Source organism: Paroedura picta, chromosome 3 (genome assembly GCF_049243985.1).
Source record: "Paroedura picta isolate Pp20150507F chromosome 3, Ppicta_v3.0, whole genome shotgun sequence".
NCBI classification, from domain to species: domain Eukaryota; kingdom Metazoa; phylum Chordata; class Lepidosauria; order Squamata; family Gekkonidae; genus Paroedura; species Paroedura picta.
In genome coordinates, this window is record NC_135371.1 from 14132947 (window position 1) to 14157711 (window position 24765).

Sequence of the window (24765 nt, forward strand, 5' to 3'; positions counted from 1 at the left end):
AATGTACTACAACTTTCTATGCTGACAAAAAGACATAGCAGTTAAATTGAACAATGTAAAACACAAAGACATTTTGAACATGTAAATAAAACAGGAAAGTGGTTGGTGTATAACAGGGGTGGCCAAACTATCTCTCCAGATGTCCATGAACTACAATTCCCATGAGCCCCTGCAAGCACTATGACACAGTTTGGCCATTCCTGGTATACACATTTTTAAAAGAGAGAGAAATGATACTGAATATTCGAGAAGTTAATTAAACAATTACTGATAATGAAGCTGTTCAAAAAGTCTTTCATAGATACTATTCCAATTTGTATAAAGGACATGAAGTATCATATTCCAAAATGGCTACTCCACACTTTTTATTTTATGCTAAGGCAAGTTACCAAAGACAGTCCAAAGTAGCTGGGAAGCAGAGTCAGAAGCCAAGATGAAACCAGGAACAAACTCAAGCCAAGCTGAAGTCAGGAGCCAGGAACTAAGTCAAGACAAGTCAAGGTCAGGAACCAGAAATGAAGTCAAGAGCCAAAGTCAGAAACCAGGAATCAGCCAAGCCGGGCTTTGCCATAGTGAACTGGAACACCAAAAATCTATGCAGACAGACAGGGAACACAAACATTGCACCCACGCCAAGGCTGGATGGAGTAGCCTTCAGTTGGAGGGCTTGCCGTTGAGCCTAGTCCTCCTCTGACGAAGGAGCTTCAGCTGGGTCCCATCAGGACTGACAGCGGGATGACAGCCGAACTTATCTTTTGACTGCTGTCATATTTGCATGCTGTTGCGGCTGCCCTGGTGAGTCCTCTGGGCGAGATGGGACCTTTCCTCCAAATCTCGAGAGGTCATGGCATTAGGGCAGTTGAGAACCTCTGATCTAGAAAATCTTCAATGGCTGGATCTACAGACAGCATTGGGGGGGAGGGTGCTTGGCCCGGACAGTGAACCTGGGTCACCTATGGCAGCGGTCCCCAACCTTTTTATCACCAGGGATAAACCTTTTTATCACCAGCAGCAGCTGCTTAGTGCCATACCAAGGGGGAGCCCCAGCCATGCCGGCCGCCAGAGAGCACCAAAGGTGAGCCAGCGGCAGAGTGGCAGGGCAGCCTCCAAGGCAGCAGCCGGGGAGGAGGACGAGGAGGAGCCACGGCCCAGTACCGACTGATCCATGGTCCGGTGCCGGTCTCCGGACCAGGGCTTGGGGACAGCTGAGCTATGGGCTCTGAAGTGCCCTTTGGTGGCTCACCAGGAGGTATAGCAAGTTGCAGGCATAACACAAGGTATACTTTACCTAACTTTCACTATTACAGAGATATTCATGTTTCTTCTTTATATTGAGTTTCCTGTAGCCAGAATGAAGATGTTTTTCAGTCAATTTTACTTTGTTTTATTTTATACTATGAGCTTATTTTATCCTATTATATTTTTACCCTGCTTGGCTGTACTTGCCTCTTATTGTTTTATGCCAATAAAGGTTTATTATTATCATTATTGCTGTTGTTGTTTCCTGTAGACATAAGATGTCAGACTTTTGCTTTTTAAGCTGCTTAAAGATTTTGGTGTTTTTTGAAGGAGAATTTAATCCATTGATATTTATATTGAAACTGTTTTAGGTTTATCCATTTTTACCCAATGTTGATGCCTCAACCAGTTCTTCTTCTGAACTCTTAGGTGGGCTTTGCTTTATGTTGCTAGTTTTGTGTTGCTTGAAGATTCTCCTCCCGTTCCTCTATGTGAGTTTTCATCCTGCAGCTCTTCAATCAATGATTTAGTCCGTTCCTCTATTTTCATTACTACCATTACATTTTTTTCCTTTTCATAGGATCATAGAGTTGGAAGGGGGCTCCAGGATCCTCTAGTCCAACCCCCCACTCAATGCAGGAACTCATAACTATCTGCCCACCCACAGTGACCCCATTTTCATGACCAAGTGATCCCCCCATCAAAGATCTCCAGAATCCAGCCTGCCCCGGAGGAAATTCCCTATCATCCCACAGTGGATCAGCAATTTCCTGGGTATGTGTAACAGTATACAAGGAAGGACCACAAGAGACCGATTATGCATGAGGTGGGTATTCCGGGGTGGCAGCAGCAGGGATAATCCCTGATTATGCATTGTGCTGCTGTCCTCCCAGCCATGGCCCAGCACAGCACCCCAGATAGCCCGCAGTATGTGAATGTGGGAACTCCCACATTCCCTGCGATACAGCGGGTGCCAACTGCAGCCCTCTGGCACCAGCCCCATACATAATTGGACTCCCAACCTATGGTGTCCCTACAGGGACACCACACGCCCCTGTCACCTCCACGGAGTTGTGGAGCTGGATGGGGCATTTCCCCACACCCACCTTGGCAGGAGAGCGGCGTGCCACTCCCCCACCATTGTGCAGTGGGGGCCCCCTGCCCCCCACTCCCCCGTCCCACAGTGCACCAGGTTATTCCAGCCCCGATGTTGTGCCCGGTACTTCGGAGCAGTCTACATACACTGGGGGAGTCCCTCCCCCGTGCATACACGGGAAGTGGCAGGGCATTCCACCCCACCGCAAGGACCTGGCAGCATCCCAGTGTGGCTGCCGCCGTGCATAATCGGTCAAGAGACAAACACTGGTACATCCCTTCTGGCCCTCCCACTCGCTCATAAATGTATTTTTGGTAAAAGTACTCCTATTTCAATAAACATGAGAAGGGAGAGAAAACTGAAATAAATACCAGTGGTCATTTAAATGAAAGGGCAGGTCTTGCAATTAATGTGGTAGAGATTGGCATCAGGAAGACATTTCTTAAGAAGCTTACCGGGTGACCTTCATCACACACCGTACAAGGCTATTGTGAAGACGCAATGAGGTGCGCTGTTCTGAGATTCTTGGAGGAAGTGTGCTATAGAAACATCCTGATTGGTTGACTGGAACGGTAGCAACTTCGTGTAAAGATGAACCAATGCAACCAGCTGAGTCAATTGTTGGGGAAAATTCTATTTCTTTGCACAATAATTAATTGTAATGGGAGGACAAGGAAGAATAGGAGAGCAGATGTTTCCATGATTTACCTTCCTCTTTTGTACGGCTATAAAAGCATCTGGAGAGCACCGCTTTTCAAAGAACTCACCACTGCCAACCTCCACCACCCAGCATCCTGAGGGTGAAGACACATGGGTATCTTCTGTAAGTATCATTGTTCCAAAGAAAATACCATTTGGATTGCTGATTATTTTTCACCTTAAACACATATTTCCAGTACTCTATTTCACAGATTGCTGCATTCTAATTTTGTTGTTTTTCATATTTGCTTTCTGTTTGTTGTTTGTTGTTGCAAATGACCACTAAAATGTTCCCATTTTAGAATGGAAGCCATAGGACTAGATCTATATTTCTGTGCTCTGTCATATGTGCTATTTAAAGTGTCGTTGTTGCTGTTGTCGTTTCCAGGGAAGTGACTCTCAGCTAGGATTTAATTCCAGAGAGGCAGTCATGTTAGTCTGTGTCAGGAAAAAATGCTGCAGGATTCTTGGAGCGCCTAAAAAGACTAACAAAATGTATTTCAGCATAAGCTTTGATAAGCTTGTAGCCCACTTCATCAGATACCTGTTTTGTAGCCTCAAAGGTCTCTAAAATACAGGAAAGGAAAGGCGAGATGCAACTATTTGAAATTCAGAGGGTGTCGGGGAAAGCTGAATCCCCAAGTATCATTCCCCAGCAGAAACCATTCCCAAGAAGCCTGATTTGTAATATTTATACTTTGGCTAAACGAGTTCACCCTTGAAGAGGTCCAAGTCTTTGCTCAGCTCTGGAAGGAGGGGGAAGGAAACTGCTGAATTAAAAGTCGGCACTGGAAGTCCTTTGATTTTCTCTTTCATTGGTAAAGGGCATCAATGGATGTCAGTTTTATTTGTTATTCTCATCAATTATTGGAAGCCAATTTTAATCAATGGGATGGAGAATCACTCATATTGATTGAGGTCATTTGTCATGGGGGCATTAACTGGTAATGATAAAGACACTATTAAAATTCTTCTGAAACTGAGGGATAGCACTGGATTCTGAAATGGTCGAATTCCCTTTAATAGGAAGATGGTTGTTTTTTAAACAAGCATAAATATTTTATTGATGGACAGTCCTAGTCTCGACATAATTCTCTTAATCTGAGCATCTTCATTCCACTTTTATTAGCATTCCCTGCTGTAGGTGTTGTTGGATTTAGCGGCATGAAGAAGGGGTAAAACTGGTTTAACGTCTTAAAATAAATCAGCATAATCTAAGATGTAAGCGGGAATCTTGTGGCACTCCGAAGATTTACAAGTTTGTATTCCAGCATAATATTTTGTGGGCCAGAGCCCTACTTTGACAGATGTACATAGTAGAAAAAGCTTTAAACAGCCGTGTTAAAGGGACACGAAATAAAGGAAGCACAAGGCGTGGTGCAATTATGTACATTCCAAATGCAAACAAGAATAGGATAACTGGTGATTCTGCAATTGTTCTTCCTTTGTAAAGGTAAAGGTATCCCCTGTGCAAGCACCGAGTCATGTCTGACCCTTGGGGTGACGCCCTCTAGTGTTTTCATGGCAGACTCAATACGGGGTGGTTTGCCAGTGCCTTCCCCAGTCATTACCGTTTCCCCCCCAGCAAGCTGGGTACTCATTTTACCGACCTCGGAAGGATGGAAGGCTGAGTCAACCTTGAGCCGGCTGCTGGGATTGAACTCCCAGCCTCATGGGCAGAGCTTTCAGACTGCATGTCTGCTGCCTTACCAGTCTGCGCCAATAGAGGCTCCTTGCTTTTTATGCTTCTTAAATTCTGCAGCCACCTCTGATCAGAGCAGCATCCTCTAATCTGGAGAGCAGGGTTTAATTCCCCACTCCTCCACCCGCAGCCAGCTGGGTGACCTTGGGCTACTCACAGTCCTGTTAGAGCTGTTCTCACCGAGCTAATGAGCTCTCTCAGCTCCACCTAAAGGGTGTCTGTTGTGGGAAGAGGAAGGGAAGGTGAATGTAAGCTTCGCTGAGACTCCGGGTACCAAAACGCAGGTTATAAAAACCAACTCTTCTTCAATATCTAAGAAGCTCCAGATCATGTAAAATTCTCACCAATTATATGAAATTAGCATTTACCTGAGTGCCATTCAAGCCACAATCAACTTTCATTGGCCTAGCAAGGGGCTTTCAAGGCAAGTGAGAACCAGAGGTAGTTCACCATTTCCGAGTCTTCCTTGGTGATCTCTCATCCAAGTAACCACCCCGGTTAGCCTCTGAGATCTGACAAGCTTGGGCTTCTAAGCCATCTTCCTTCCCTGTATCAAATTACTTACTTCCATGCTGGAAGTCTCAGCCTCTGAAGTTCTTTTGTTGGAGAAAGGTGAATGATAGAGACGGGAACATTCGCTCACCAGTTTCTGAATATCGCCACTTTTAACGCCAGCAGGGATTTTAAAAACAACATGAGGACCAAAGTAGTGGGACTAGGACCCCTACCATTTTAAAACAGCTAACTGCTCCTAATAATAACTGAAGAAACTTCAGGAAAGCAGATGAATCTACTACCTACGACCCGTTCTGATTGTCCAAGTGATTGATGAAAGCAAGAAATAAATATTTCAAACTCATTTGGTTGGGAACCATGTAATATATAGCCTTCAGTTTTCCTGTGGGTATGGCTTTTGTTACTTGGAAACTTGTGTCTTATGGGATATCTGCACATGTCCCCCTTTTCTGCCCTTACATGGGCTTCCAAAGCAGCTAACAAATCAAAACATATGTAATAAAATCACATTTGATAATAATTACAGACAACTACAAGATTACTTTTTAACAACCACTATGCAATAGAGACTCATATGATATTGCAATGTGGTCTGATTCTAGCAAAGGAATGACCAATTGCTGCAAGATTGTTCCTTTCCAGGAAGGGTGCAGCTGAAGATGCATCCCAGGCTGGTAAGGCATGTTCTTGGCCACCAGCCACACCCAAGCATCAAGGAACTAAAGAACAGAGTGGGGGAAACATGTCAACTGGTAATGATTTATGATGATGTTAAAGGTTCAGTCCCACGTTACAACAACTTGATCAAGCAACTTGCTTAAGGCCTTTGTCATGATTTCATCATCTTTAGTCAGTTCTCATGACATCTGCGTCTGTAAATGCCCAGTGAGCTTTGCAATCCAGATCTTTCCCGAAGAGAAGCTGCTGTACTTAAATTGGGGGCCTTTTCGCACGGGGATCTTTGTTGCAAATTGTTTGCGGAATGAAAAATCGCCATTTAAAATAGTGGAATTCGTCGTTATGCATACCTGCCTTTGTAGTGGAATCAGTTGCGTTTTTTAGTGTTTCCCACAGGCTTCCGGTCTCGGCAGAAATCGCTAGAAAGGAAGCGCTATTGCCAAGCTCGTCCCGCCCCTGGCCGTCAAGCAGCCAATGGGCAGCCGTTAGCATGCTCCCAAACAGCCCCTTTCCCTTTAAGAAAGGTTTTTTTTTAAAAAAAAAAACAGACCCATAGCAACGAATCTAGGTAGATTCGTTGCAACGGAGAGACCCATCCAGCTGCCTAATGTGAGCTGTCGTTTGATTGTATGATCGTTGGCACGCTGCCTCGAGTGATAAAAAAAAATCCCCCCCCCTCTCACGGGCCCGATTTTCGGCTGAATTAATGTGTAAAAAATAAAGGGACTTTATTTCAGCAAACGGGCTTTTATGTGGTTTGTGCTTAGTGACTAAAGGTGAAGGACTGAAGCCAGGGAAGCCTCTAAACAGAAAGAGGCTCGCTGGTGCGTTTATCCCCGCTCGCTCGGAGAAAAAAAAATGGCGATCACTTCGCCGGAAGTTTGGAGGACAGGCTCAGGAGGAGGGACTTTGAAGAACCCGCAACAATGGTAACGCACAGGTCTTTAGCGCTATTGTTGCAGATTGGTTGCAGGAGTGTATCGCTATCCGGAGGATGAATCCACTTTTCTGGATTCCCCTGAAAGCGCTACAACGAAGCGCTTTTTGCGGGTCGGTTTCAGGATTGTTGCAGATTGTCTACGACGTCGTGGGTTATGGCAAATTAGTAGCGTTTCCAATTAGCAACCATTGTGCTATTTTGAAGCCGTGCGAAATGGCCCTGGGTCTGCATCCCTTAGATGGGTAGCATGAGGGATCAATACACACAATGCAGTTTGGAGGTCAAGGACAACCACCTGCTGGTCTTCTGTAGACATCTTGAAGATGCTGTCTCACTGTTATGAGGCCGGCGTTTGCACTGGTCGCCACTACGGCTCTGCAGTGCTTGCTTACACATCCATTCATTGCTGTTGAAGAATTTCCTGTTGTTGAACGCTGATTTGCTCTGATCAGCCTTGACTGTTACAGAAGAGTCAAAACAGGGGCAATGCCCAGCCCACTCCTTCTGATGCCAGAGTATAGTGACATCTAAGTCCATATGTAGAGCCTCTTGTGGCGCAGAGTGGTAAAGCAGCAGACATGCTGTTGGAAGCTGTCTGCCCATGAGGCTGGGAGTTCGATCCCAGCAGCCGGCTCAAGGTTGACTCAGCCTTCCATCCTTCCGAGGTCGGTAAAATGAGTACCCAGCTTGCTGGGGGGTAAACGGTAATGACTGGGGAAGGCACTGGCAAACCACTCCATATTGAGTCTGCCATGAAAACGCTGGAGGGCATCACCCCAAGGGTCAGACATGACTCGGTGCTTGCACAGGAGATACCTTTACCTTTAAATCCGCCTAGTGCCCTATGACCCCCGCAGGGCTCTGCGCTCTGCGAGTGAGAATCTTCTGGTCGTTCCTGGCCCTAGGGAAGCACGCCTAGCCTCGACCAGGGCCAGGGCCTTTTCGGTCCTGGCCCCCACCTGGTGGAATGAGCTCCCGGGTGAGCTGCGGGCCCTGTGGGACCCTTTAACGTTCCGCAGGGCCTGCAAGACGGAGCTCTTCCGCCAGGTCTATGGTTGAGGCTGGGGCTGCCGGGGTACATCGACTGCTCTCCCCCGGGCTTCTTGAACATCGTTGATCTCCTTCTCCTCCACCCCCCCTTCTTTAGGAATGGGGGTAGGAAGGGGATCTTATTATTGTGCTGCCATGTTGTGACATTTTAAAGTCTTTTAATGGGTGTTTTAATGGGTTTTTTAAGACATTGTAACCCGCCGCGAGCCATTTGGGAGTGGCGGGAAATAAATCGAAATCGAATCGAAATCGAATATACAAGACCGCAAATTCTTGTAGGCCGTTTTTACACAAAAACCTACTGTGACCCGGGAGAGCAGGAGCCCGTCAGCCAGAACTGGTGGAGAGCCATCTGCTAACATCAGTCCTGCGCTGCTTTTCCTAGATAGGCAATAGTGTTGCCAACTTCCAGGGATGCAGAAGGTCCTTGGTTCAATTCCCAACATCTCCAGTTAAAAGGATCAATTAGTAAAGGATGTGAAAGACCTCTGACCCTGGAGAACCTCTTCCAGAAAGACCTCTGACCTCTGGAGAACCTCTTCCAGTCTCAGTAGGCAGCGCCATCCTTGATGGACCAGTGATCTGATCAGTATAAGGCAGCTCCATGCATTTACATGGTTCGTGTGTTTATATTGTACACTGCTGAGTTCCCTCTTCTCTCGAAACCTCCCCAAGCCCTCTCCATGCTCCACCCACCAAATCTTCAACCCAGAACTGCCAGCCTGGCAGACAAATGGTTATGGGGAGAGTAGGAGGAATAGGAGCCAAGGCTGCTCCCCCCCCCCACAACTGCTTCCTCTTTTCTGGGAGGGGAAAGTCAAGGTAGGAGGGCAAGAGGAACAAGATTGGCCACTGCTTACCCCCCTTAACTCTCTTACATGCAGTTAACAATAAATGCTGTGTTTGGTTTTAGCCATAAAGTTGATTTATTGGAAGATGGACATGTTGCCAATGCCCATGAATATGATTAATCCCATTTTTAAAAGCTATGCTAATGGTCATCCCACAGCAAATCCTATCATTTATATATTTCACCAGGAGGTTTTGCTGTTTGTTTGTTAGTTTTTAATGCAGAACTAAGCATGGATAGCAAGGAATCCTCAGGAAGTGGGCAAAGAGGAAAAACAGAACTACAACATATTTCTTTGTGTTTTAATTATTGTATTTATTTATTTGGCACAGGGGTCTCCTCACTGTGGTTCTTAGCCACACTCCTAAGTTGCAGTGGCCAAGAAAGCCCACTGGCAAAATGCTTCACAGATCCAGATTATGAAGAGTTCTTAGAGGTAGCCAAGAATGGACTGGAGAAACCAGCACACCCAAAGCATGTGCTGGTCGTGGGTGCAGGGATGGCGGGACTGAGTGCAGCCCATGTACTTGCAGAGGCGGGACATAAGGTAACACCCTGACTCAACGTTTGGCCACTTTTCTGCAGGAAAAATAACAACAGCCAGAGGAATTATGGCATGCTACTTGGGCATCCTAAATTCATGCTGTCATGAGTTGATCAAGCCAGGAAAAAATGAAGAGGGCAGGATCAACAGAGTTAACAGTCCCTGTTGCTGAACAAGCAACTTGAAAAGATGGCGGGAAATCCATGAATGAACCTCTGAGCCATTTCTAATGGGAAATATTTGTTCATTTGCTTTATTTATACCCCATCGGATACTACTCTTTAAGCTTTTGTACTCTGCTTCAGTAAGGAGACTGAAGCAGATAAATATGATATATATTTGTAAATAATATTTCCTAGAGTAGTTACAATAGCAACCTCTACAGCTAGTTTGCAAGCCAGGCTTCATGCCCATACATCAGGAGACAGAAGAAGTTAGTTCTTATAAGTTGCTTTTCTCTACCAGGAGTCTCAAAGCGGCTTACAATTGCCTTCCCTTTCCTCTCCCCACAACAGACACCCTGTGAGGTGGGTGAGGCTGAGAGAGCCCTGAGATTACTGCTCGGTTAGAACAACTTTGTCAGTGCTGTGGCGAGCCCAGAGTCACCCATCTGGCTGCATGTGGGGGAGCGGAGAATCAAACCCAGCTCACCAGATTGAAAGTTGGCACTCCTAACCACTACACCAAGCTGGCAAATAAGGCTGAGCCTAATGGAGGCTGCTTTCCTCCTGAAAAGCACATAGAGTTTCTCTTCCTGAAGAAGCGGGAAGTGGCCCGGAGCCCAGCCTAGATAAAGAGGACATCTGCTCAGGGGTTTTCCAATGCAACCTCACCAGTGACCACTGGATGTCACTAGAGAGCCCACAAGTACAGAGTAGCAACTTAACAAAAGCCCTTTACCCAATTACTTGCTGATTGCAATTCCAACAAGATGTGCCAGAAGTGAGAGCTGTCAAGGAAGTAAATGCTTTCTTCTTTTGCTTTAGGTAACAGTTCTTGAAGCCAGCGGGCGCGTGGGAGGACGAGCGGAGACCTACAGAAATGAGGAAGAAGGCTGGTATGCAAATCTGGGACCCATGCGTTTTCTCAAGGAGCAGAGGTAAGTCATGAGGTAACCACGCACCTTATCTGATCAACTGCCAATCATAAGCCCTCCTTTGCTCCTCTTCTACGGCTCTTTCTTTTTATTGCTTGCCAAGTTTCTGCAGAAGAGACCTATTCTCTTGGTAGGGACTGGGACTATGCACTAGGATGGGGCCCAATATTACAAGTAACCTCCAGACTACAAAGAGCAATTCCCTTGGAGAACATGGCGGCTATGGAAGGTGGACTCTATGATGTCATACCTGCGAAGACCTTCCCCTTCCCAAATCCCACTCTAGGATCCAATTTATCTCTAGTTGTTATGTCCTTCACATACTTGCAAAGCAATTAGCACTTTCCCTCAGCCGAGCCCTGTACTTTCTCCTGCTGCCGGCCAGACTGACTGAGGGGGTAGGGCTCTTGCAGCTAGTATCAGGTGAGCAACTTTACAAACTGCTCATACTCTGTGACCTTTTCCTTCCTACGCCCTAAATGCTACACTTTAATAGAAATAAAATGCTAAAATAAAAATGACATGGGTTACATATGACCTCCAAAAGAAGGACTAAAATGGCATGTGCCAAGGAGAAACACACCAAAAGTAATTACTAGCCATGCTGCTTGTTTTTATTTAGATGATTACGCCCACTTTTCTCCCAAGTGCCTTAAAATATCTTTCCCCACTCAATTTTTTCCCTCAAAACAACAAACCTGTAAAGTAGACTAGGTTACAAGGCAGAATAGCCAAATCTAATTCCTGAAAATTTAAGGGTAAAGCCTGGGAAGGGTACTGAGTCTGGATGTGATTTTACCACCCTTCAAACTTGCTAATCCCTCCAGGAGAACTGATATCCATAGTTTGAGGAAACGAGTAGCGACTCACAAAAGCTCCTACCCTGCCAGAAATGTTTAGTCTTTATGGTGCTACTAGAATCATAGAATCATAGAATAATAGAGCTGGAAGGAACCTCATGGGTCATCTAGTCCAACCCCCTGCACTATGCAGGACACTCACGTCCCAATCGCTCATCTACTGTAACCTGCCACCCCCTTGAGCCTTCACAGAATCAGCCTCTCGGTCAGATGGCTCTCCAGCCTCTGTTTAAAACTTTCCAAAGATGGAGAACCCACCACCTCCCGAGGAAGCCTGTTCCACTGAGAAACCACTCTAGACTCTCGCTGTTTTCTACTGCCACAAACAGATTAACAGAGCTACTGTCTTGATGTATCTCTGTAGTTTGAACAGTTTTCTTCCCAGAAGAAATCTAGCCCTACCTAGAGGTTGACAAGCCTATGAGTGACTAGCAACTAAAACTATTAGCCTGGTGAAACATTTTAAAACCAGGCCAGGCAATCGAAACCTGTTTGATTCATTTATTCCAAGTCTTCCTGTGTTCTTCACAGAGTAGATTCACCTATTCCCAATCTATGCACTGCACAAAATAGTCATACCAATCAGCCTGTCAAACAGTACTTACCACCCAGGTATGCTTAGCAATTAGATTTTCTTCCCTTCTTACAGCTTCGTATCACTCTACTCTTTTGCCATTGGTCCATGGTTTCCTCCTTTCTCCTCTCAGGATTATCCATGAATATATAAAGAAATTTGGCCTGCAGCTGTCTGAATTCATTCAGTCTGACCCAAATACATGGTATTTGGTAAACAATATCAGAAAGAGAGCCTGGGAAGTCAGAAAGAAGCCCAGCATCTTAGGATATCAGCTGAGGCCTGAAGAAGAAAACAAGGCTGCTGGGGAGATATTCCGTGATGCTGTCAAAAAGGTCTGGATCTCTTTTTTCATTTTATTAAAAAGAACTACCAGTAATAGTTAAATAATAGACCTTTCTTACAAATATTAATGTGTATACCATATCCATAACATTATGAATCCCTAGGAGTTTAGAACATTACATCAAAGTATATATAGCCATTGTATTCATAGTAGAGAATATAGCAATGTAGAATTGTTTGCCGGAAATAATCTCAAAACAAGCCCTTAAATATATTATTAAAGACATTCGGATCTCCTTTGCTATTATGTTCATGAGAAAGAGAGAGAAAGAAAACGTAAAACTCATTTCAGACCTCCAAAGGAGAATCCATTTCTTCACAATAACAAAGACTGTAAATCCAGCTCCGTCAAGCCAACCTGGTGAAGATGTGCTCCATCATTCATGGTCACCTCTGCATGCCACCCTTGCTCCAAGGCACTCAGCCTAGCATGGAAACTTCCCACAGGCAAAACTGGTTCATTTTCACTGAACCCATGGTCCCTTCTCTCCAAGATCTAGGAAGTAATTCTTACAGGGAGAATGTTGCAACTTTATCTGCATCTGTGAAATGCTAGTAGCTATGTTGTTCTTCAGAAACCCAAAGCTTACAGATGTCTGGCAGGCCACCATGTGTGGATGTGTTCAGCTTCACATGTGAGGGCCAGAGATATCACCTTTGTCCGATACTGTAGAAACTGATCTGTTGGTTAGTTCCCTAGACTAACTGCAATCGAAAAATCAAGGATTGGGTTCTGGGGGAAAGGGAAGTGTTAGATCCATGTTATTGAGGTAACTTTATTTTCAATTCTGCCTTTGCTCATACTCTTTCACTCCTTACATTACCTTTTCTTGTGAGTCTGACCTTCTGTTGATGTTCCTCCCAGGTTATAGAAGAGGTGCAAAGAACAAACTGCAGCCACTTGATTAAAAAATATGATTCCTATTCAACCAAGGTAAAGGAATTTCCCCTAAAGCAACAGTTCTAATTTTTGAAGTGTAAAGAACTAGCCAGGGAGCATGTGGCAGCTGTGGAGAATACTTATGCATTCCTTCTCCAGTCATGTCCAAAATAGTCTATTCGTTATTCTGTTCTGGAACAGGAAAAGTGGGAGGTTTGATTGGATAAGTCAACAGCTTTTGAACACTTTGATATAGGCATATGCTTCTCACTTTGAGAATAAGACTAGAGTTCAAAATAATAAACTTATGTCCAGGGAGAAGGTTCCACCACATATTCTGGGGAGAGAGCATGGCTCAATGCCATGGGTTCAGGAATACATTTGAATTTGAAAGTGCATCATAAAAACACTGCATTGTGAAACACAAAGTAACAAAAAACCCAGGAGGGTTGAAATTTGAATTCCACTAATATGTGTGGTTTGATATAAAAGGTGGGGGTGTTTACTGTGACTGGCAATACAACCTTTAAACTTGGCAATATAAAGGCACAGGAACTCCAGTTACAGAACCTCTGTTGGGAATGGCCTTTCTCCATCTGAGACCCTCAAGAACAGGGGTAGTCAAACTGCGGCCCTCCAGCTGTCCATGGACTACAATTCCCAGAAGCCCCTGCCAGCATTCGCTGGCAGGGGCTCCTGGGAATTGTAGTCCATGGACATCTGGAGGGCCGCAGTTTGACTACCCCTGCTCAAGAACCACAGCCAATCAGAATACACAGTCCTGATGCTGATGGTCCTTTGAGCCTGTGACCATAGAATCATAGAATCATAGAGTTGGAAGGGGCCACACAGGCCATCTAGTCCAACCCCCTGCTCAACGCAGGATCAGCCCAAAGCATCCTAAAGCATCCAAGAAAAGTGTGCATCCAACCTTTGCTTGAAGACTGCCAGTGAAGGGGAGCTCACCACCTCCTTAGGCAGCCTATTCCACTGCTGAACTACTGAACTACTCTGACTGTGTATGCACATGTTTCTGTGTGAATGTGTAGTCTACACCCACTTCTGACTAGGTCCATGTAAGGAAGAGCAGGGCATCCATAAACAAGACAGAGATTTCTGCATACTTAGGGTTCTCTCCATATATACAGAAAAATATTACTTTGGAAATGTACTAATGTGGGGTGGGAAGAATAGCTTCATGGTTTGAGTAACAGCCTTTTCCCCCTTGGCATTCCCTTGACAGCCCTCCTTTCCTCCCCACTGTTTTATCTCTTGTTTTTATCTTTTGTACTTACGTTTAGCTCTGATTTTAACTGGTTCTCATTATGTATTAGTGTGTTCGTTTCAGCGGCTTTTAAGATGAGATTTTATGTGTATATTTTAATTTGTCAGCCACCTCGGCAATCCCATAAGGACATTCATTATTGTTAATAATAATAATGTTAAAAGCAAATTTTATTTTTATAATCATTTTGAAAACCATTGAGAGCCAGTTAGAGGAAAGCAATGGAAAGGATATCGGGAACTTGGAGCTTCTGGAACTATAAAAAGGGAGATTTTGGTAGGTGGGGAATTTCCAGTTAGCTCCCATCTCCTACAGTTCCCTCTTAGGCTCCTTGTTGTTACATATTAAATTTGGGGCTTTCCTGGAAAACGCAGTGTAATTTAATATCTGCAGTTCTGCGTACACGATGATACTGCTGAATTCAACTTCATGTGAAAAATGGCTCTGCATTTTTTCCCTTAACAGCAATATTTAATCGAGGTGGCAAACATGAGCCGTGGGGCTGTCCAGCTTATTGGGGACTTGTTAAACCATGATGGTGGTTATTACCAGGCCTTCATTGAGAGTTTGAAAGGGGAAATCTTCTCTTTCTCAAAGGGGTAAGCTGATACACTTTGTTGGGAAACTTGGAAGGGTTATTCCTAGCTTACAGAAAACCTAGTCATTTGGACACTGGACAGTGTTGCAATTATATGACATATGTAAAAAAACACTTATGACTGGGGAAGGCACTGGCAAACCACCCTGTATTGAGTCTGCCATGAAAACGCTAGAGGGCGTCACCCCAAGGGTCAGACATGACTCGGTGCTTGCACAGGGGATACCTTTACCTTAAAAAAAAACTTAACGGAGCCAATACAAATCAATTCACAAATCAATTCACAAATCAATAAGATATATTTACCATAGAGATTAATTTGCATTTTTTTAGGCCACCCTTTCTACACTCCAAAATGTTACCCACAATTCCTTGAACTTCTGGTTCCAAATTGAAAGTTTTCACATGTCAAGGGTTATCATGATATAACCAAGAACAAACAGCAACACCATACCAGAAATATGCAGTGGGGGAAAACAGATATTTAGAAGAAGAGAAACTGAGGTTGTATTTTTGTCGGGGACCCGCTTGCTAACTGAAAAAACAGGGTGCCCTTTTGAAGAAAACGTCACGCCAGGCCTGGTGAACGATACAACAGGAACAAGCTTTATTTCAGCAACGTGGAGTCCGCTGGTATGGAGTAAGAGCTTCCACTGAACTCCAGGTGGAAGCTCCCTTTTATACAAAACCCACCTCCTTAGGCTGTATTGCCCCACCCAGTACTTGCGGAGGGAACATGCTGATACAATCATGACTCATGCACATATGCGAGGTTTTCCGGGGTTCCTGATGGCCCATTTTCCTGGAACAAAGGGCCATCTCCGGGCCCTTGTCAAAAGGTGGAGGGGGACATTGAGGTTCTTTAGCGGCCATTGCCACCTCAACGATCGGGTGGGGCGCCCAGCTGCCGGCTTGCCTATGATCACCATGCCCTACCTCCGTGATCGCGGGCGCCTCTGATGGCGGGGTTCGGTCCGGTTCCCAAGCCACCAAGGACCGAACCACGACATTCTGCCCCCCCAAAGGTCCATTCTCCAACCCCCCGGGACGGCCAGGATACCGCTTGTGGAAACGTTCAGTGAGTCGGGGCGCAAGGACGTCCGCTGCCCAGACCCATTCCCGGTCCCCCAAAGCGAAGTCCTTCCATTCCACGAGGTACTGCAACTTCCCCCTGTGGAGTCTAGAGTCCAGGATATCCGCCACCTCGTGGTGCTCCCCCCCCGGCAGGACCTCGGGCGCTGGCGGGGAAACCACGGGGTGCCAAACGTCACCGTCCGGAGTTTTTTTTAGAAGGCTCACGTGAAAGACGGGATGGATGTGCCGGAGGTTCTTGGGGAGCTTGAGCTTGACCGAAACTTCGTTGATCGGGGCCAAGACCTCGAAAGGCCCCAAAAACCGAGGGCCTAGCTTCTTGCTGGGCAAATTCAACCGTAGGTTCCGGGTGGAAAGGTAAACTCGATCCCCCGGTCGGATCTCTTCAGCTGGTCGTCTCTTCCGGTCGGCGTCCTCTTTCTGCGCTGCCTTGACTTTGTGGAGCTGCTCCTGCAGCGACTTCCAGCAGCTCCCGGCACGCTTCCCCCACTCGCGAAGGTCGGCCGATTCCCGGGCGGGGACCTCTCCAAGCTCCGGGAAGTGTCTCAGGTCTGTCCCGTAGACGACGGCAAAAGGCGACATCTCCGTGCTGCTGTGGTCTGCGTTGTTGTACGCGAACTCGGCCAGGGGGAGCAGGGGCACCCAGGTGTCTTGATGATAGGAACCGAAACACCGCAAGTACTGCTCCAGTACTTGATTAACCCGCTCGGTCTGCCCGTCCGTCTGGGGGTGGTAAGCGGAGCTCAGCCCTTGCTCGATGTCTAACAGGCGCAGGAAAGCTTGCCAAAACCGGGACACGAATTGTGAGCCCCGATCGGAAATCACCTTGTCCGGCAGCCCGTGCAGTCGGAACACGTGATCCAGGAACATCCGAGCCAACTGTGAAGCACTGGGGACACTGGCGCAAGGAATGAAATGGGCCTGTTTGGAAAATAGATCTACCACCACCCAGATCACCGTTTTCCCCTTGCTGGGAGGCAAGTCTGTTATAAAGTCCATGGAGATCACTGACCACGGCCGGGTCGGGACCTCGAGCGGGTGCAGCAGACCTTTCGGCTTGCCAACCCCCGGCTTGCAGGTCAGGCAGACAGGACAACCACTGACGTAAGCTTTTGTGTCCCGCCGCAGACTGGGCCACCAAAACCGCCGCCGGGCCAACTTCCAGGATTTTACGAAACCGAAGTGCCCGGCGGTCTTAGCATCGTGGCAGAGGCTGAGGGCTTCCCGTCGTAGCCCTTCCGGGACGTAGACAGCCTCCCCCCTCCGCCAGAGACCGGAGTCCAAAATCAAAGAGTCCCGGAGCTCAGCCAGCTCCTCGTCTGTCCCGTAGGCTGCCACTAGGCGGTCTCGGAGCGGGGCGGTCGCCGGGTCGGGCTCCCATTCCTCCCTGGCCCGACGCCTAGTGACGACCCCCCGTCCCAGCTGCTCCTCACCAAACACGGACCTGGTGCAGGGAGCGTACCCCTCCCCATAATGCGGCAGACGGGAGAGGGCGTCCGCGAGGAAATTCTCTTTGCCGGGGATGTGACCAAGCTTGAAATTGTACCGCGAAAAGAACTCCGCCCACCTCATCTGCTTGGCGTTCAGGGATCGCGGTTGCCGGAGCGCCTCCAGATTCTTGTGATCTGTCCAGACCTCGAACGGCTCCTCTGTTTCCTCCAGCCAATGCCGCCATTCGGTGAGGGCGAACTTAATCGCAAACGCCTCCTTCTCCCAGGTAGACCAGTTCCGCTCCGTTTCGGCGAATTTTCGTGAGAGGTAGGCCGCCGGCCTCAGCTGTCCCGCCTTGTCTCGCTGCAGGAGAACCGCCCCGGCTGCTGCGTCGCTGGCGTCGACTTGTACCACCATCGGCTGGGTTGGGTCGACGTGCAGTAGTGTGGGCTCAGACGCGAAAGCTTGCTTGAGGGCCAGGAACGCTGCCTCCGATTTCTCATTCCAGCCGAGCGCTGCGCTGGGCCGCGTGGCGCGAGGACCTCTCCCCTTGGTACCTAGCAAGTCCGTGAGGGGAGCCACTACGGAGGAGTATCTGGGGATGAAGCCTCTAAAAAAGTTAGCAAACCCCAGGAAGCTTTGTAGCTGTTTCCGGGTGCGGGGCCTTTCCCAGGCCAGCACCGCCTGCACCTTCTCGGGGTCCATAGCTATGCCCTGGGCTGAGATGCGGTAGCCCAAATAGTCCAGGGAGGGACGGTGGAATTCGCACTTAGCCAGCTTCACGTATAGGTGGTTTGCCAGCAGGCGCTTTAACACCTCCCTCACCAGGGTCACGTGCTCTTGGGGATCTTGGCTGTAGATCAGGACGTCATCCAAATAAACAACCACCCCCTGAAACAGAAGGTCCTGCAACACCTCATTAATTAGACTCATGAAAACCCCAGGTGCCCCGCTTAAACCGAACGGCATCACTTTAAATTCGAATTGTCCCAATTGACAGTTAAACGCTGTTTTCCACTCATCCCCCTCCCGGATGCGTACCCGGTAGTACGCCTCCCTTAGGTCCAGCTTAGTGAACAGAGTCCCTTTGCCCAGCCGGGCCAGCAAATCCGGGATCAGCGGGAGGGGGTAAGCGTTCCCCGCTGCGATGGCGTTGAGGCCCCGGTAGTCCTGGCACAGCCATCGGGACCCATCCTTTTTCCGGACGAACAAGACTGGAGCTCCCATGGGACTGGAAGCGGGCCGGATGAAACCTCGGGCCAGATTTTTACCCAAAAACTCCCGGAGGTCCTTGAGCTCACCCTCACTCATCTTGTAGATGCGCCCTTTGGGTAGTACCGCCCCCTCTGGGATGTTGATAGCGCAGTCCGTGCGGCGGTGTGGGGGTAGCTCGTCCGCTTCCCGCTCGCTGAAAACGGCTGCGAGGTCTCGGTACTCTGGCGGGACCTCGGGCTCTGGTATCTCCTGCTGCGCCGCCGCCGCTCCCCTGGGACGCGCCGCCGTCCTCTTGTGGCTGGAATTCTCGTGGGGGACCCGATGCCGTGCACCCACCGTCAAGTCGAACTTCAGGGTCCCCGCCCGCCAGTCCACCACGGGGTTGTGTTCCTTCAGCCAATCCAGGCCCAACACCGCCCGATATCCCGCTACGGGGACCTGGATCAGCCACCGCAGCTCTTGGTGGTCCCCTATGTGGATGGCGATAGGACCCACCTCCTCCCCGAAAGGTCCCCCCTGAATCGGGCTGCCGTCCATCTGGACGAAAACCAGGGGAACCTTCCGAATGCGCTTCGGTAGCCCCAAAGCCCGGGCTATCTGGGGGTGGACCATGCTGTGGTCGCATCCAGAGTCCAAAAGAGCCTCCCCCACCCAACTTAGTCCGTTCTCCGGGTTCCGGAGCTCTAAAATTACCACGTTCGGAGGTCGCGCCTCATGCTGTAGGGGTTTTCCCTCGCACCGCGGGACCTGCTGCCCGGCGCCGTCTACAGCAGGTCCTGGCCGTTTCCCGTCGCCTGGGCGCTTCCCGGTTCGTTGCGGAGGTCCTCCGCCCGGCGTGCCTGCTGGGGGCGTGTCGCACCTCCCCCCTGGGAGAGCCCGCGGTCCTCCCCCCCTTGCCGTTGGCACGCTGCTGCGAAATGTCCTGACCCCCCGCATTTCAGGCACAGACCTTCCCGGCGTCTCCTTTCCCGCTCGGGGTTCGGGGGTCGTTTGGGGCGAGAGTTGTCGGGGCCCGGTCTCGGCGCCTCGGCTGACCCGCCTTTGGCCTCCCGGGGGGGTGCGGCGGCCCAACCCAGGCTGGCTTCCAGCTTGGCGACCACAAAACACCACCCCTCCAGTGTAGACAGATCTTCTTCCGTCCCCTTGATCACGGCCCATTCCCTGAGCTTCGGGTTAAGGCCCTCCCGGAAGTACTCGATTTGGGTCTCCTCGTTCCAGGAGAACACCTTGCCTGCTTCCCTCCGGAAAATGTCTATATAGTCCATAACCCCCCTAGTACCCTGTCGAAGTCCCTTGATCCGACTCTTTGCCTTGTCCTCAGCCTGGGGGTCCTGGAATCGTCGGCGGAGCGCGACCACGAAGTCCTGCAGGTCCCGAGTTGCCGGGTCGCCGCGCTCGGCCAACCCTAGGTACCACTGACCCGCCTTGCCCTGGAGACACGAGGCCACCCCCCAGACCAAGTCCTCGGAGTCCTCATACCGGTCTCCATACCTCCGGGCATGCGTCAGCGCGTGGAGGAGGAACTGCGGGAGGTCGTCCGGCGTCCCGTCGAAACGCGCCTTAAGCTCTGGGGGGGAACGTTTTGGAGAGTAGTCCGACCCCCTCCGGATCCGGGATTCTCGGCGTCCGCCGTCTCGTCCTGCTCCGCTCCACCGGCTACCAACTTGCCCAACGACGCCGTGCCGCTCCCTGCCTTGCACGTCGCTCCTGCGTTGGTCCGGCTCTCGCCGCCCCGTCGGCTCACCCGCTCCCCCGAGATCCTCTGCTGTCTCGCCTCTCCGCTGGCCGTCTCGCCTACTCGGGACTGAAAACTGCTCCGGGTCGGGGTCCGGGGCCCGCTCACCAGTGCCGGGCTCGTCCTCGTCGCTGGAGACGTCCTCACTCGACGCGATCCCCTCCGCCGTTGTATTACCAGTCCCTCCGGGCCCGGCCCGAGCTTGCTCACGGGCTTCAGCTGCCTGCAAGCGCCTGGCCAAGTCCGCCATGGCCCGCCGCAGGTCCTCTAGGGATTCCTCAGGTCCTACCGGGCGAAGCGCCTGCCTCAGCTGGGTGTCCCAGGTTGGGGCCAACCCCCCAGACCTCGGCGCGCTCCCCGCCGTGCTTGGGAACCCCATGGCCCGGCGCCTTCCCTTGGCCGCCGCTGCCGAGGGTCTCGGGGTCCCGGACAGCTGCTCCTGGCCCCCCGATTTTCGGAGGAAATCTCCCGGGGGCATTAAACTCATGTTCCCGGGGTTCGTGGGGGTCGAGACCGCCCCGTTGCTTGAAAACGCCATCTCTGGATCCGTCCCGATAAGCGCTCGGATGCGATGCCGACCCTGGAGTTCGGTGGGAAGCTCTTACGATGTCAGGGACCCGCTTGCTAACTGAAAAAACAGGGTGCCCTTTTGAAGAAAACGTCACGCCAGGCCTGGTGAACGATACAACAGGAACAAGCTTTATTTCAGCAACGTGGAGTCCGCTGGTATGGAGTAAGAGCTTCCACTGAACTCCAGGTGGAAGCTCCCTTTTATACAAAACCCACCTCCTTAGGCTGTATTGCCCCACCCAGTACTTGCGGAGGGAACATGCTGATACAATCATGACTCATGCACATATGCGAGGTTTTCCGGGGTTCCTGATGGCCCATTTTCCTGGAACAAAGGGCCATCTCCGGGCCCTTGTCAAAAGGTGGAGGGGGACATTGAGGTTCTTTAGCGGCCATTGCCACCTCAACGATCGGGTGGGGCGCCCAGCTGCCGGCTTGCCTATGATCACCATGCCCTACCTCCGTGATCGCGGGCGCCTCTGATGGCGGGGTTCGGTCCGGTTCCCAAGCCACCAAGGACCGAACCACGACAATTTTCCATAAAGTCCATAAGAAAGTGATTGTTCTACCTGGGACAGACTTGGTTGAACTAGAGGGCTGCCTGCTCTCCCACAGCAGAGGCCGGCTATTCCAATAACAGTTCCTTCTCTCAAGGCCGTGAAGAGGTCTTGATTATACTAGTGGGGGGGAATATTGTGAAGAGCCCCTCTTTCTCTTTATTTCCAACTTGTTTATTCGAGTTTGCTTTTGTCTTGCAGCTACGATGAAATAGCAGGAGGCATTGATCTACTGCCAAGAGCCATTCACAAAACCATTTCAGAAGGGGTAATCCTGAATGCCAGAGTGGTCAGGATAGAACAAAGGAACGGGGCTGTGACTGCTGTCTATAAAGTGCTGAACCAGACCTTGTCCAATGTCACGGCCGACTACGCCATTCTCACCCCTACAACAAGGGCCACCCGGCGCATCCACTTTGATCCTCCCCTCTCAGCTAATAAATGGGATGCCTTGCGGGCCGTCAGCTACAGGAGCGCCACTAAGGTCTTCCTTGGTTGCTCCAGGAAGTTCTGGGAAGCTGATGGCATTCGCGGTGGGATGTCACTCACCGATCGTCCATCCCGAATAATCAACTACATGGCTCGTAATTTCTCCAGTGGCTACGGGGTCCTCTTGGCCTCCTACCCCCACAGCGCTGAATCGGATTTTTTCTTGGCCCTCAGCAATGAAGAAATGCTTGACATCATCATGGATGACCTGTCAGTCATCCATCAGCTGCCCAAAGAAGAGCTACGAAAGACCTGTAAATCCTCCGTGATTAAAAAATGGAGCCTGGATCCATATTCCATGTCTGGCTACACTCGGTTCACTCCCTATCAGTATAAAGAGTATATTCAACCCCTTCAGGAGCCAGACGGTAGACTCTATTTTGCTGGGGAGCACACCTCTGTGCTCCATGGTTGGATCGACAGTGCGATGGTGACAGGAATGAGAGCAGCAAGAGCTATCAATTCCTTGTGTGGGAAGAAGCACTCCTGGATCTTCAGGCCAACTAAGAAAAATTAACTTCTACAACAGACCTGTAATAGAATTGTTGTCGTTGTTGTTTTTAGGTGCGAAGTCATGTCCGACCCATCACGACCCCATGGACAATGATCCTCCACGCCTTCCTGTCCTCTCCCATTCCCTGGAGTCTATTTAAGTTAGCACCTACTGCTTCAGTGGCTCCATCCAGCCACCTCATTCTCTGTCGTCCCCTTCTTCTTTTGCCCTCGATCGCTCCCAGCATTAGTGCTCTTCTCCAGGGAGTCCTTCCTTCTCATGCGGTGGCCAAAGTATTGGAGTTTCCTGTAAGAGAATAAATACCTGATAAAGAACTTCAACCCAGGATCAATCAAAATTCCCTATGGCATTTGTAGATGGCAAAGAAACTCAACGTGATCCAAAGCAAGTACCCTACTTTGATCCTACTTTACAACAGGGGGGTGGGGGGGATGCAGTTCCACTTTGAAATAATACACACAAAGAACACTCCCGTATTTCTGTAACACAGCAATAAAGTGGTCTTTGTAAAAGTTCATGTGCACATATCAATTTTTTCTCTATCTGATGTGGAAGGGTCATCATAAGCGCGATGCCCCAATCCGTGAGTGAGCAAGCTGGGAAAGGTCAGTAAAGTGCAAGTTGACCATACGAATGCAAGCACAAACCTTTCCTTGCTGACGTTTTCAGTTAATTGTGAGAGTATTGCTATTACTAACATTCTTCTCTAACAAATGGAAAGTCAGAGTTGGAACGTGCATGCGTCCAAGATATCCTGCTCACCAGAGAAGCCTAAAAGGGGCTTAAGGATATATCTTTTACTCCTCACTCATAATACACGAGACATAGGGTTGGAGCCTATCATAGTGTCTTGTGATTGCCCTTATCACATTAGTCACTACCCCATGAAGATATTGTCCACATGGCCTTGGTCCCATAAAAGTCTCAGCACTGCCTTTGGCTACCATAACCCCACCACTTCCCTCTTTCACCATTAGGATGCAACCCATGATGTACTCCTATAAGGGCACCCAGTGATCCCGCTCATGGAACGCAAAAGCGCTATTGAACCCTGACTGCCTATATACTGCACTTACTTTGTTTTTTCCGTTGTGGATCCTGCTGAATTCAGATCGATTTGAACTTGGGTCTTTCTCTATCCCCCCAATTGAAGCAGAAAAGTGTTCTGCACTAGATTGGGGAAGCTCAGTACGGGGAGGGGAGCCAAGCGTAGCAGGGGACTCTTTCTTTTCTTGAACAGGGGAAGGGGGAGAGGATTGGAGACAGCAGAGGAGAGAGAAATAACAAGAGGCAAATCTCTGCTGAGAGAAGTTAGGGCTTCTGGAGCGCAGTCACTGGAGCGTAGTCACCTTGCAACCGGGAACCAGGAAGTCTTTAAACTGATGCCCTGGCCAATCAGGGAAGACTGCTTTGCTACAAGGCCCATGGAAGGGAGTTTATTCACACAAAGCAGAAACCTGCACACAAAATTGATGGCAATTTTTCAAATAACAAGGCTTATTATCCACTTCTGGATATTGCGGGGGAAATGTAGGGTCACTCTGGATCAATCATGTATGTTGCAGAGGGGTAATTTAAAGCGTCCCAAATCAAAATAGCAATCAAATTCAGTGATTACGGGAGGGATTCACTCAAACTGGGATTGGGTAAAAAGCCCTGTGCAGACTACGCCCTGGAATGTTACTTTAGCAGCATCTCCATTCTGCTGATCATGAGCTCCTGTCCATTCTCAGTCATTTTCCAAAGTTGTCCCACATAACTTCCCTGAGCCCATTAGGGAGACACCCATGCCTCCATGTGGGCTTGAAGTTCTCACACACTGGAATAGAAAAAAAAGCAGGCATTTTCTCTTAGCCTGGTGTTTCCCCTTCAACAGCCAGTAACCATACCCCCTCTCCCCCAGCCCGATGGCCCTGATCTGAATCAATATTGGGTGTCTACTAATAGGTCCTATGGAGACATGCACTCCACATTGGACTACATTCCGATATCCCACACTCATTCTAGGAAATTTCTCTGTCAGTACAAAGACAGGAAACAAGAACAGTTAATTGCTGACAAACACACCTGTCCTGTTGATGACTCTCACAAACACCTGGAATTTAAGGCTTGGTTATGCAAATATTTCCAGTTAGCATGGAATAATCAAAGGGCTGCCCTCACTCCCTGGAAAGAATGAGGCATCCAGAAGGGGACAGAGACTTGGCTGG

The 24765-nt window shown here is 49.1% G+C and overlaps 1 protein-coding gene across 1 annotated transcript; it reads left to right on the forward strand.

The window, feature by feature from the left end:
• The first annotated feature begins 3102 nt into the window (after positions 1-3102).
• On the forward strand, positions 3103-22969 carry LOC143831636 (L-amino-acid oxidase-like). Its single transcript, XM_077324789.1, has 7 exons — positions 3103-3158; positions 9103-9317; positions 10301-10413; positions 11978-12179; positions 13055-13123; positions 14820-14953; positions 21754-22969. Exons 1-7 carry the CDS (start codon positions 3146-3148, stop codon positions 22556-22558), a joined length of 1551 nt encoding a protein of 516 aa, XP_077180904.1. The 5' UTR covers positions 3103-3145; the 3' UTR covers positions 22559-22969.
• The last annotated feature ends 1796 nt before the right edge of the window (positions 22970-24765 follow it).

Excerpts from the sequence above, each read along its gene's own strand:
- LOC143831636 (XM_077324789.1), top strand. Across the intron at positions 9,318-10,300 it reads TTGCAGAGGCGGGACATAAG|GTAACAGTTCTTGAAGCCAG; the intron begins GTAACACCCTGA and ends CTTTTGCTTTAG. Across the intron at positions 13,124-14,819 it reads ATGATTCCTATTCAACCAAG|CAATATTTAATCGAGGTGGC; the intron begins GTAAAGGAATTT and ends TTCCCTTAACAG.